General features: G+C 44.7%; 1 protein-coding gene across 10 annotated transcripts in view; it reads left to right on the top strand.

Annotated features, from left to right (window-relative positions):
- Nucleotides 1-12,863, top strand: part of RNF220 (ring finger protein 220) — a 327,126-nt gene that overhangs the window by 226,985 nt on the left and 87,278 nt on the right. For 6 of the 10 annotated variants that reach the window (XM_082228856.1, XM_082228852.1, XM_082228853.1 and 3 more), the window contains 2 exons: nucleotides 1,610-1,666; nucleotides 4,430-4,475. In XM_082228856.1, the coding sequence (XP_082084982.1) occupies nucleotides 1,610-1,666; nucleotides 4,430-4,475 (103 nt within the window). The remainder of the gene's footprint in view (nucleotides 1-1,609; nucleotides 1,667-4,429; nucleotides 4,476-12,863) is intronic. The other 4 variants (XM_082228855.1, XM_082228854.1, XM_082228849.1 and 1 more) reach the window with 1 other exon arrangement.

Below are 12,863 nucleotides of genomic sequence, written 5' to 3'. Positions count from 1 at the left end.
AAGTTGCTTTGGGTTGCCCTGGGCACTGAAGCAACTAATAAATTCAATAAATAAAAATAAGAATCATTCATTTCTTCGTTGCATCATGGAAAGGAAGAATTGGTTAAATACCATAAAGCATATTTAACTGCCAACATCATAGGAACCACATTCCCTTCTGGGCAGTCCTCCGAGAGCCACATGTCACTGTTGGTTAGGGCCAGAGGCAAAAGTGGGCAGAGCAATAACTGTGAAGGTAACTTCTGTATGGTAGACTAGTTTCTTCAGACTCACGCATCTCTCTCTATCCTCCATCCAGCCAAGCAAAAGCCCTCAAGGAAGGTGCAAAGCAAGGCTGGCGAGGGGTGTATCTCAGAAGGATGTATATAACCTGGGGAGAGTCCTGAGGGCTATAGAGAGAGGAATGGTGGGCCACCATTGTTCCCCGCCCTGAGGAGAAGAGTATGGTGTCTCCACGATGACAAATCTTAAAACCCACTTTTGACAATCATTTAGTAAGGATTGGTTAGAAAGAAAGAAAATAGTACAAAGAGAGCAAAACTAACTGGAGGGGAATGACATTAAGTAACGGGCAATCCAACACTGGCTTATGCTGGCCAGGGTTTTTTCCCTTTTTTTGTTCGGGTGGCTCCTACTTTTTTTAATTTCCGCTTTGGCTTCCCAGCAGACATAGTTGAGGGACCCAATCCTGGTGCCTCCCAGGGGAATGAAAAAGCTGTGAACCTGGCACACCCCTGACCGCCTCTGACTCAGCCCCAGAACACCCAGTTTGGGGGGCTCCCCACAGTGAAAACATCTCCAGTGAATCTAGGGGTTGGGATTGCTCTCTAAATAGGTAAATATCTCACACATGCCAACACACACAACACACTTCCCTTTGGTAAGGAATTGGATAACTTGGCCTCCTACCTCCCTGAAGTGTGCACAAAAGACCAGCTTTTTGTCAGTGACCCCAAAAAGCGCATTGGTTGCTATTGAGAAGGGAGGTAGAATTGAGGTTGAGATGACTTTTGGTCTTCAATTTTCGAGGAGGCTGTGATTGCGACAAAGAAGCAGTGGTGGCATGGGAAGCTTTGCAGTCCCCAGGAGCCAACACCTTCAAAATACCCTCCTCACTTCGTTTTTCTACACCCAGCCATCTGCCAACAAAAGGCAGATTAAAGCTAGCCAAATTCAATTTCTACTCACTGCTGCCACAGCTCGACATCTGGGGCTAAAGTGTCCCCGACAAAGCGAACATGACAGCCACATTGCTTTTTTGTCACATCCAGTAGCATGTTGATCTTCTAAAAGTCTCATAAAAATTTATTGATGTCTCCCATATTGCTGTGATTGGGAAGAAAAGTGTGTGTGGTGTGTGTGTGTGTGTGTGTGTGTGTGTTAATGCTTCTAGAATAGATCTGATTTGATATGTCTTGTTCTATTGTCAGCATCTGTTTAGCAAGGCTTTTTAATACTTTCTGGCTGCCGATCAGTCATCCCTAGCTTGGGATGCCGACTTGCATACAAATTTTATTATTAAGTACAATTCCTTCTCTCCCCACTATCCTCCCCCCCACACCACCCTCCCCTCTACCTATCCACCCATCCATCCATCAACCCCCCCAAGGCTAAGAAGAGGGACCTCCAGCTGTGGGAGCCCTGCAAGCGCAAGACATCAGCTTGGGTAACATATTTCAGAGCCCCATTTTTGCCTGTTGCAGGTGCTTTGTATCAGTAAATCGAATCATGGGGAAATCATTTATTTCCTAATGCTGTTTGTGGCATGTTAGCTGGAGAATTTACATGAGAGAGATTACTTTAATAACCAAAAAAATTACAGTGTGGGGTCTCCCCGCCCCGTCGCCTTTGATATGTAATTGTTTCAAATTTAACCTGTCTGGAGTGAGGGTGAAAGGCATTATTAAATCTGAAGCATCTTGCTCCAGGGAGGGCGGGGAGGGGGAGGATCACCCTAGTGTGAACCTCCTTCCAGCCGTTAAATAGAAATGGAGTGAAATTAACAAATCAACCAAGCAGAGAGAAAGAAGGAATTCCTACAGCCTGGAGAAAGGCCCTTCTAATTTTAGTAATTTGTCTCTCTTTTCTCTGCTCCACATTCTCCTCCTGTGACCCAGTCCTGTGTGATACCTAATGCTCTTCATTCCTGCCAGCGTCTCTGTACATTAATTTTGTTCAAGGGCTGAGATCCATACTGGACCAAGGGTCTCAGGGAAAATGTGAACTGCAGAGAAATGTAACCATTTATATTTAGAAATGTAATTCCTTATCAGGTATCCTCCGACTAATAGGGACTGTAATCCGTCACAGAGCAACAAGGCAGTGTATATGAATGACTGCACCCAGACAGGGTTATACCAGGAAGGTGCCTGTCACATCAGCGTCCCACAGGACGCTAACTTTGCAGCAGGATTTCTGGTCAAACAAAGTGGCAAGTGCTTGTAGAGTTTTCAACCAGTTTCTGTGTCCCATAAGCAGTAAGAGCAGGTGGTAATGCGTTGTGAGACAAGTTATCCACAGCACAGCTAACTACTTTTCTGCATGGCAAGTAGGTCTCTTAATGGTTTCCCAAATCACCTGTTTTTTCAGCACACTTTGGTTTCAGTTTCACCCCTTTACCTGCCTCTCCTGGACTGGGCTGTGGTTTCATCCAAGATCTTGTCTTACCCAACATGGCCAGTTCAAGAAGTCATCAGGGTTGGGAATTTGCTGGGGCCCAGAACCAGTAAGGGGACAACTAACTGAAAGTGAATGCCACCACTTTGACTGTCATTTGCTACTAGGATTGACTAGGTTTGGAAGGGACACTAGAGCAAACCCTTAACTAAGTTGAGGTGTTTTTGTGTTTTTTTAAGAATCTGCCTGAGATTTGCCAAGTGTGTATGCCATTAGTTCTGACTAGTTTGCATGCCTTGCTTCCTTCTGCCCTTCAGGGCTGTGCTTTAGTTCTCCCCACCCCCTCAACAGCTTAATCAGGGTACCATAGAGCTCCCTTTGTGCATCCACTCTGCAATGTGGTAAAGTTCTACCCTTCGCTCCAATCACTAGGTAATACCACTGCTACCCTGCCTATGAGTCTTCTTTAAGCTAGTGGGTGAGCAGCCTTTGATCTTGGGAATGGGGGAATTGCCAGCGAACTCACTCCACTTGCCGCTGGATGCCAGAGCCAGCCTAACCTCTTCTTATTCCCCGTTGGCACAAATCTTTGGAGTAAGTTACCTATTAGCCTGGCTCATGGGTCACAGGCCATAGAGTGCTTTCCAATTGTTTTGCAAAGCAGTGAAGCCACTGCTGCAATTACAGCTGGACTGCTCACAATGGCAGGTCATGAGGGGAGGATAATTGGCTTTGGAACACCCTGTGGAAGAGGGGACAGCATGAGACAGGCCACATATACAGGAGCCTTGAGAGATGTGGTATTTGAGGGCAATTGTTGCTTTGCCTAGATGAGAGAAATTGGCAGGATCTACTCTTGGGTTCCTATCAGACAAATTTAAGTTAAGAGAAAGCACTGCTGTGGGGGAATGCTTGAGGTATGTCTATCCAATCTTTGAGCAATGGAGTCTTTGGTGTAAGAAGAGTTGTGAATGGATGTGTAGTGGTTTGGGAAGACCATTGTAACACGGGCATGAGAAACCTCCAGACCATCATGCCTCAGAACCAGATCATGGAGGTCTTTGCAGCCCATGCCCCAACCTAATGGTGTGCCAGCTGCCTCACTCCATGCTCTGCTTCCAGTTTGGTTGCCTTCCTCCCTCCGATCTTGCTGTCCCTCATTCTCCTCTGCATAAATGAATGAGGAGAGCCAAAGAGAACAAGGAGAGTTATTAAAGGGTCCTTGTTCAAGTTGCCCAAGACGTCTCCAGAAGCTGGAGCCAGTCCAGTTAAATGGCCATGGTTTCAAATTGCAACACTATGCATTACTTCTGTTTATGATACTTAATGGTGTATTTTCCCATAGGGCCAGGCCTGCCTCCCTAGTGGACATGGAAAGCTTTATTATGCTACAAGAATAATGTAGGTGTAAAAGGCAGATGCACTTCAGAGCTTCTGTGATACCTAGAGTATGATTTTGGATACAGGAAGTCATCGTTATATCCTTGCTCAGCTTCAGAGTTGACAGGGTTGCACTGAGTGTCACTGTCTCTCAGTCTAATCTCAGCCTCACAGGGTTTTTGTGAGAACACCAATCCTGCTCTGAAGAAAGGGCAGGATTCAAATGTAATATATAAATAATAGGGATAGAAAGTTGGGTACAGTGTGGTGGTGGTGGTCTTCTGTGTGGAAAGTGAGTTCCTAGTTGTCTGGATCTCATCATAGAGGGCTTTACAGCACCAAACCCCCCAAAAGGTCTGAAAAGTCTTACCTTGTAGAATTTATCTGCCCACTTTCAGTATGGTACTGATACTCTTCTTTTCTCTCTTGACAGTAAGAACTCTATATTGAAGGATGTCATGGCTCCAGGTACTCCCAAGGTAAGTGAGTCAAATTTGGTCACACATTGTTTTCCAATATCCTCCATGCCCCTACAAACACTGTTTCTTGGTCCAATTTGATCTTCCTTTCATAATCTTCATAACAGTATGTGGTATGAAACAGTTGTCTCATCCTGTACACAGACCCTGAAGTTCCCTGGGCAGGGGACAGTCACTTAAGTCTTTATTCCTGCATCCCTCTTTATATTAGTGCCTCAATACGTAGTGGGCATGCTTAGAACCCATTGTAAAACCATTTAAGCGTTCTAAGATACTTCCAGATTTTACTAGAATTGGCCTTTGGGTCCCTGCAATTGGAGATTAAATCATCTTAACTTGTGACCTTCACACTGGGTGCTCTGGAACCAGAGACACTAGTTTGGTGAAGTGGGTGTCTGCAGCAATTCTATCTTCTCTGTCTCCAACCTCCATCTGTAATGTGTTAGGGGTGGGGTGTGCTTAGCTGTGGCTAAACAAATGTGTATGTGGTGGCAAATGCAGGGTCATTGCCGAATAATGTCGGAAGTGGCCCTTAGGACCAAGCAGAAAAACTTTGTAGGTTGTTGTGCCACCTGCTGTCATAGGCTACTAGTAATGTGTGCGCCACACCCTATACAGTGTGGTCTTAGTGTTACTCTGGCAGATCATGAGCTGCCATTCCTGATTCAGAAACAAACATACACAGCAGAAGCAGGCATGCAAGTAAAAGGGAACACATCAATTAAAAATCAAGAATCTTCTTATTCGCCTTTGTGCCTCACAAGGGAGTAGGAAAGAGCAGCATGAAAAGCAGCTCTTGTACTGTGCATTTTGGTTGTGCTCATTGCTGGATGGTGATAACTCATCTGTCCCAAACACCAAGCCTGAGGAGGCGTTCAATAGGCAGATTAGTTGTTTGGAAGTAAATATAGAGAGTTAGAGACAGTCACCAGATAAGGAAGAAAAAGGCCTTTTCTCCCAGCAGGGATTGAGCCTTTGAAGCTTCAAGCAACAAAGAATCCCATTTGCTTTGAGTGAAGGGATTAAGGCAGGATAGTTGAGGGGTCCTGTGTAACCAAGATCACTTGTCTGCTGTCGCCACACGGCGTCCCCCTCCCTTCACTCTCCCACCATCACCTAAGAACGTTAAGAAGAGGGGGCTTTTGAATTCTTCTTACAGCCTCTTGGCCTCAGAATTGTTATTCTCAAGTGGCACTTGCTTGAAGAACAGGCCTGCGTGATGCAAAAGGTGCTGCGCTTCTCACTTAATAGCTAGACTAAGTGTAAGTCTGCCTTGGTCTTCAGCTGGTGGGTCAAGATTCCCTATCAAGTCATGGGCTGATCTAAGGTGGGTTGCAACAGCAGTGCTACCACCATTTAAGTATATGGTGAAAAAGAAAGAAAGAAATGGCCCTTAAATATATAAAATAAAAAAATTCCTTCCAGTAGCACCTTAAAGTAGCACACATAAGCTCATACTAAGAACTAACTTAGTTGGTCTTTAAGGTGCTACTGGAAGGAATTTTTTTATTTTGACTATGGCAGACCACCTTAAATATATGTTTAGGTTAAAAGTGGGTGCTGGGTCTGAAAAGGATGAAGAGTAGTGGTCTAGAAACACCATTCTCTGACATAGAAGTCCTTCCTCCTCAATCCCTGGTTTGCTGGGATTCTCTATAGTTATTTAGTGGCAAGATAAATGGGTCCCACTCACACGTTTCTGGAAAAAATCTTGGCATTGAAAAAGACCTGCAAATTGGCCCTGGAACGATCCAAGATGCCAAAAATTGTGCAAAGAAAATGGGCAGATTTACTTAAATTTCATATTTTATGTAGGCTTGCATATTTTGGATTTTAATTTTCAAAATGGGATCTCCCCCCCCCGCCACTAACAGTTGACTAAAATAAATGTTTGGGTGCAAGTTTTGAGACACAAGGGTTATTTGTTGAAGATGCAGTACGTAATGTTTGGTGGGTGCTAAATGCTTGGGTTTAAGAAATGTTAGGATTTAATTAGAACTGGTATGTTAGGACTGGTAATAGCCAGACTTGTGTGTATTTAAATTGTGAGTTAGCCACTGTTAATCCCCTGGAATTAGCATATGGAATTAGCATATGTGAAGGGTTAATTTACCTAGGCACACTTCCTGGGTTGTGTAATATTCATGAAAGCAACAAGTGTTAATGAAGTCAGTCAGGCTTCTTTGTGAGGTAAGCAATTAGAGAGATCAGAGGATTAGGTATTAACACAACACAGGATCAAAGGAAATAGGTGTGAGAATACAAATGTGTGGTCTCTTTCTGAGGAGAGTAAAAAAGGAAAGCTGATAAGCTATGGTGCTATTTCCTGTGTTGTGCCCTGCAGTGCAAGAGAGGCTGCAGAGAAAAGGATGGGGCTCTGCTTACCAATGTTGTTACTATGGAATGAGCTGGCAGCTATTGGGATGCTACTGCTGTGAGCCCTACCATTGACAGCTCCAGGTTGTATATATGTGTAAATAAACCATCTATCATAAAGACACTACAGCCTTTGTTGAACCTCATTCCCAAAGGAAACACTAACCCTTGATAAGCATGCCTGAAACCCCGGGAATCTTGCGCAGCCGATTGGAGTGGCATGTAACAGTGCATTGAAGTTTAAAAAGAAGAGAGGGAAGGGATGGCAGGGAATTCTGATGCTGCATTATTGTTTCTGGTGGTCTGCCCAACCACTAACCTTCCTCTGAGGAGGAAGAGTTTGATGAAGTCTCACAGTGGATAGATTCTTTACTAAATTTTCTCTGTACTTTAAGCCAGAAAAGGCACTATGTACCTAGATTCCTCCATCAGTGTTCCTGAATCCCTAGTAACAGCTTTGACATGTACTTCTGTGATGACCTTGGGGAAATCACATAATACCTCAGGGCTTCATCTCTAAAAGTGATAGACGATAAAAGATTAATAATTAAATCTTCTCATTGTGGCTGTAGGGGAGAGGGAGAGACCAGAGAACTGTCCATGTATATTTGAAATATGTCAGCACTTAGGGCTGGTATTCATGTGGGAGAAAGACTGGGAAAAAGATTGGGTAGTTGTAATTAAGTTTGGAAACATATCCACTAAGGCTGTGATCCTAAGTATACTTTATTGGAAGTGAGCATTATTGAAATCAATTAGTCTTACTTCCAAGCACATGGATTTAAGAACAGAATTCCTTCCTTCCTGTCAACCAACAAACCAAATGGATTTCCACATATTCCACATATTTCCACAATATATTCCACATATCGAAAACTCACAGGAGACGTGGAAGACACTCTGGTGCTGGTTTTTAAAAACTAGTTCGAACATAACCATATAGAGTGTATGACGGATGATCTGTGTTCTCTAGGCTGAAATGAGGTTTAGTTCTGACTTCTGTGTCCAAAGTTGAGTGGAAAATAGTATCAAGAAACACCTTTCTTGAGATTCAAGGAGGATGTCATAGCTCAGTAGTAGAACACATGTTTTGCATGTAAAATGTCCCAGGTTCAGTCTCTGGCAGGGATGGCAATGAACCACTGGCAGTCAGACTGTAGACAATGGGCTTACCCTAACTTCCTCTTCTATCACTGTCTTTCCCCCGGGGGAGGGAGCACTTATTAGTGTTCTAACAGAGCAAACAGCAAGGGATGGGCAAACAAAAATGCTCAGGCACCAGTGGCGGAGTGTAAGCCAGTGTTACCTGGGATGGGTGCGTGGGGCGTGCCCCCCAGGGGGGGCGGTGCACAGAGGACGGCCTCCCATGTGCCAGTGTCCAAGGGGATAAGAAGGACCTGGAAGCTGCCACCTACTCTCCTCCTACTCTTCGCCGCTGGATCAGGCCTGACCCAGGGGCAGAGCTGTGGCCAGGCACGAGCGCAGCAGCCAAGGCGCAGCTCCTTCTCACATGGAGCCAGGCTCTAATGAAGGAGCCTGCAGTGGGGGTGCCCGTTTGCACCCAGGACCGCCCCGCCCCCCATGCTATGCCTATGCCAGGCACAGAACTTTAAAGTGCAGACCTGTGCCTGGGAAAATTGGGGCAAATAAGTGTGCAAAAGCCCAGAGAGCAAAGTTATTGGGATTCCTTGCATGGCAACATGCTAGCATGGTCAAGTCTTTGCCTTTCCCAGCTTTCATTGAGGCATAGAGAACCATGCAGTGTTCTCTGGTGTAACTCAAACAGTGGTTCAAATTGCCAGAAGCTGAAGTTGGCTTTCCTCCTTAAGTGCTGCTGTGGCTTCCTGAAGACAAACAGACAAAGGAGCCAGTGGGAGTATGTGAGTTTACTGGGCATTGGGAAAGTGTCAGAGAATAAAAGATGCTGGTGGTGTTCGTGTCTTGAGATGCTGAGACCACTGGTGCTGTTACAAAGCACCGCAAAAGCTGGTATCACTCATTGCATTCGGGTTACAGTTCCCAAGTGATAACAGCTATTAGCAACACTTTGACTGCTTCCCCACCATGCAGGGGAGGGCAGGAGACAGAAAACATGTCAAGCCATCACCTCCATGTTAAGTGATAAGTACCTATTTAGATGGCAGAGTTAAAGTCCAACGCATCAGGCAGGAAACACTTTGCGCAGGAGAGAAGGGAAAGGCCAGAGCGAGATGTAAAAAGCAGGGTTAGGGTATTTGTTGTGCTGACAGCAGCTGTGATTGATTGTTTAAGAGAAATAAACTGCCTGTGTTTTCGGGGCTATCAAAAAGCAGGAGCCCAGCACTTAATAGTCTCAAATGGGTGGCCTTGAAAGGAAACAAAGTGTCACTGCTGCCGGCTCACCGCTTCCCAGTGCTGACATCTGACCTGTCTCTGAGACAGGGAGGGGATAGTTTTAGGAGAGGCAGCAATGAGCGTATGTTACAATCTTGATGTGTTTTCTTGGCCGTAGGCTGCTCCCAAATCATAGGTGTCCCTCGCCTTGTGCTTGCTTCCACCCATGTCCCTGGGGTCAGCATGGCACACTCACATGTTTATGTGAGCACATACATGTATGCATCTGACATGCATGGGCACTTCTTATACACATACACACAGAGTGAGCAGTCATTCACCTAGCCCAGGCATGGCCAGGCTTGCACAGACTGGTTCGTTTTTTTACCAGCACTTTGAGCTTCTGCAACCAGTACCAGAGGCAAAAGGATGGCTCCAGGGAAGAAACCAGTTACCTATCTCCACTGCCCCACACCTACCCTGGCCACTTTAGTCTTGCATATCCAAGAACAAATATCTGAACTCTGCAGTAACTCTGGAACCCTAGCACCCCAGTTTAAGGTTTCTGCTATTGCTGATGTTAAATAACTGAGAGGCAGAACCTCCTGCTGATCTACTATGTGATCTGGCTATCTACCAGTAGATTCTGATATACCTTCTAACATGCAGATGATAAAACAATTTCAAAACATTCATGAGTTTTTCTTGCCTGTGCGCATGAACACATAGGTGCTCTCACAATCATTTGGAGATATATTCAAGAGCACCAAGATATATCGTGTTTTTGGGATGGGTGAGTAGAGGTAAGGAGGGATTTTCTTGCTCTCTTGTCTCCCACAACAGATACGAGTGGCAGAGTAGATAAAGGGAAGGGGAACTGGTAAGCAGCCATTGTCATTGTCCTCCTCTTCCTTCATTTGAAAGAGTCTCAACCCCACCTCTCCCTTCCTATTTTACCTGTGGCTCCCAAAGTGGCCCATTCCTATATCTTTTTCCTTGCTGAAGAGGTGCTGTAACCTCTTGAAAGAGAGCACAGATATCCCTGTTTGCAATGAGGATGTCTCATGCTGTCCCCTTCCGTTCAAGCATAGTGACCTCTTGACTCCCCATTTCCAACTCCCCTGCAAGAGGGGCCTCCCCACCCCCATCAACAAGCATTTTGAAGCAGGTTGCGTTTGCTCGAAAGTGACATTTGAACAATCACAGAGAAAGAAACCTTGGAGGTAACTGTTGCTCTGCCTTTCTAACTGGTTGAGGCGGTTACTTTGTTAACAGGAGTATTTAGGCTGACTTTTCTGGGTAGGAGCACCATATACCACAAAACCAAAAGACTCAGGGCTCATCCCCACTTCCTCTTGTCCTGCTACTTTCTTTCGGGGGAAACCAATCTTTAGTACTCAATTGGAGCAAATGGCAATTTGGGTTTGCTCCTATAGAACTTTAAAGAGAGGGGTTTTGCAGGAAAAGCTCTGGAGCAAAAAAACCAGCGCTCAGATATAAGCTATGAGTTCTGTGTAATAACTTTGGACTGTGTGTGCACATTGCTGCTTTCTTCAGCTCCAGTGTGCTCCCACCCCTGGTGTTTGAAGGGAAAGGATTGTGGCAAGGGGGAAACTGCTCAAACCCATGCCTAGAAAGTATGGCTCAAGCAGAAAACTGTTCAGATCTGTGCTTTCCAGGCACAGGACAAGCAGAAGTGTGGATGAGCCCTGAAACGGCAAATAGTACAGTATCAGAAAAAAGCAGCATTAATGTCTGAAAGCCTGCATAAACACAAACAGCCAAGTTTTAACCTGATGTCTAAATAGCTTCTTAAACTTTACAATGTCAATTTAATAGCACTTTTCCTGACTTTGTCAAGAGTTCACTTGGTTGCCATTGATAATAATTTTCCCTCTTCCAATCTCAGTCTGCACAGAATTGTATGGGGGCAGTCATTTTACATAGGGGCAGTCATTTTTCTCTCTGTACAATTCACTCTGAGTGCAGCATCAAGCTATGTTGCTCTCAGGGGGACTTGCTGTATTGTATTCAAAGTGTGCAGTGGCGAAAAGGAAGGTGCCCCATGCACTACTAGCTGCTCCAGAGTGTGAGCAGCTACATTACCCAGGGCTTTTTAAAGGGCAAGGGGGAAAAATACCATACAGAAATGTTGCTGTAGTCATTGGACGCCTCTTAAAGAGATCTACAGAATCGAATGGATTCATGATCCGATCCTGGTTATGATCCATACAGATAAAACTTCTGCAGATTCCTTCCCTATCATATATGACAAAAAGAGTACACTAGTTTTGGATTGACTAAAGCTGCTGTTTAAGGATACGTTAGCCTTGTGCAAAGGGATACTCTTGATTGAGAATCCACAACTTTCCTTGACAACCCAGTCCCAGTTTTTAATCACTTTCCCCTGTTGAACAAACTGCACCTTAATTTCTACTTTCAATCTGTCCAGTAGTGCTCTCTCCTTGTGCTTTCTGTCGCATATTATAACTGATATTTCTCTCTTAGCTTGTTCTTCAAAGGGGGATTTGTCAAGTTGGAAAGCATTAGAGCAGAAGCAGAGAAGAAAGACCCCGTTATTCCTATGAGCTAAGTAGGTTGTTGCTTGGAAGCTGGCAGGGGAGGGAAGCGAGGGTGAGAGCAAGCCTTGGACAAGATTGATGGCCTCGTTGCCATTAAGAAAAAAATTAGCCGGTGGCGGCTATCATATTAAAGGGTGAAGAAGCCGTGAATTATTTTCTTAAAGATCTTATCGCTTACAATGATAATTTTACCTTCCAAAAGGCCACTTTTAATGAGGCGAGCCAGGCAAAAAGTCATGATTTAATGCCAGATTTTTTTTCCCAAACACATTTTACTGCTTTTTTGTCCATGTTTAAAAAGCACCGGTGACCTTTTTTTATTTAGCGTGCCCCAGGTGTAATGCTGAGGCTGATCCTCTTAGGGTTTATAACCTCAACAGAGAGTGCCTTTACCCAACGGAGGGATGATTTAAAGGAGGGCTAGAAATATGAGGCCTCACTGGTACTCGCACAAGTCTCTTGCTCTGCCTTTCCAGAGTGAAATGGTGGCTTGCCTTGGAAATGGTATAGGGAAAGGAGCTCTCGCTGAGAAGGGTTTGGTCAGGTTCTTGGTTGCTTTTACAGATTAGTGCTTGGGAAGGAGGGGAGGGCTGGACTTCAGGGTGCTGGTCTTGCACAATTAGCACAATTACCAATATATCTGCATCCTCCATACTAGATTGCAGAGTAGGTTAATATAACCAAAAAGCTCCATTGCTATGTAGAAGACAAAGCCAAGAGAAATCTAGGGTGAAATTCAACATCTTGCTATTGCAAACATTCTGTCTCCACAAGTATATCAGCTGGCCAGAGAGAACAATCCCCCCTCCCCATATGCTATTCTGGGTTCTTCTTACCCTCCCCCCAGCCAATTTCACAGTAGGAATAGTGGGAGGAAAGTCCCGTTGCAGAGGCCTTCAACTGATGGGGTTTGTTAGGTAAATCCTGCCCCCCGATATTTGGGCAATCTTCAGTGGTTCCAATATGTTTGGTGACTTGGAAGCATTTATTCTCCATGACATTTTGGTGCCATTCCACTGGTTCGATTCAAGAGACAAAGGAGAAATACAATATTATATTCAATTAACAGCGTTCTCTGCTTTTTGATTTCAACCATTTTGCTAGGAATGTCAAGTTT

The sequence above is a fragment of the Podarcis vaucheri genome (assembly GCF_965113315.1).
Source record: "Podarcis vaucheri genome assembly, chromosome: 6".
Taxonomy (NCBI): domain Eukaryota; kingdom Metazoa; phylum Chordata; class Lepidosauria; order Squamata; family Lacertidae; genus Podarcis; species Podarcis vaucheri.
This window is presented reverse-complemented; position numbering and strand designations above follow the sequence as displayed.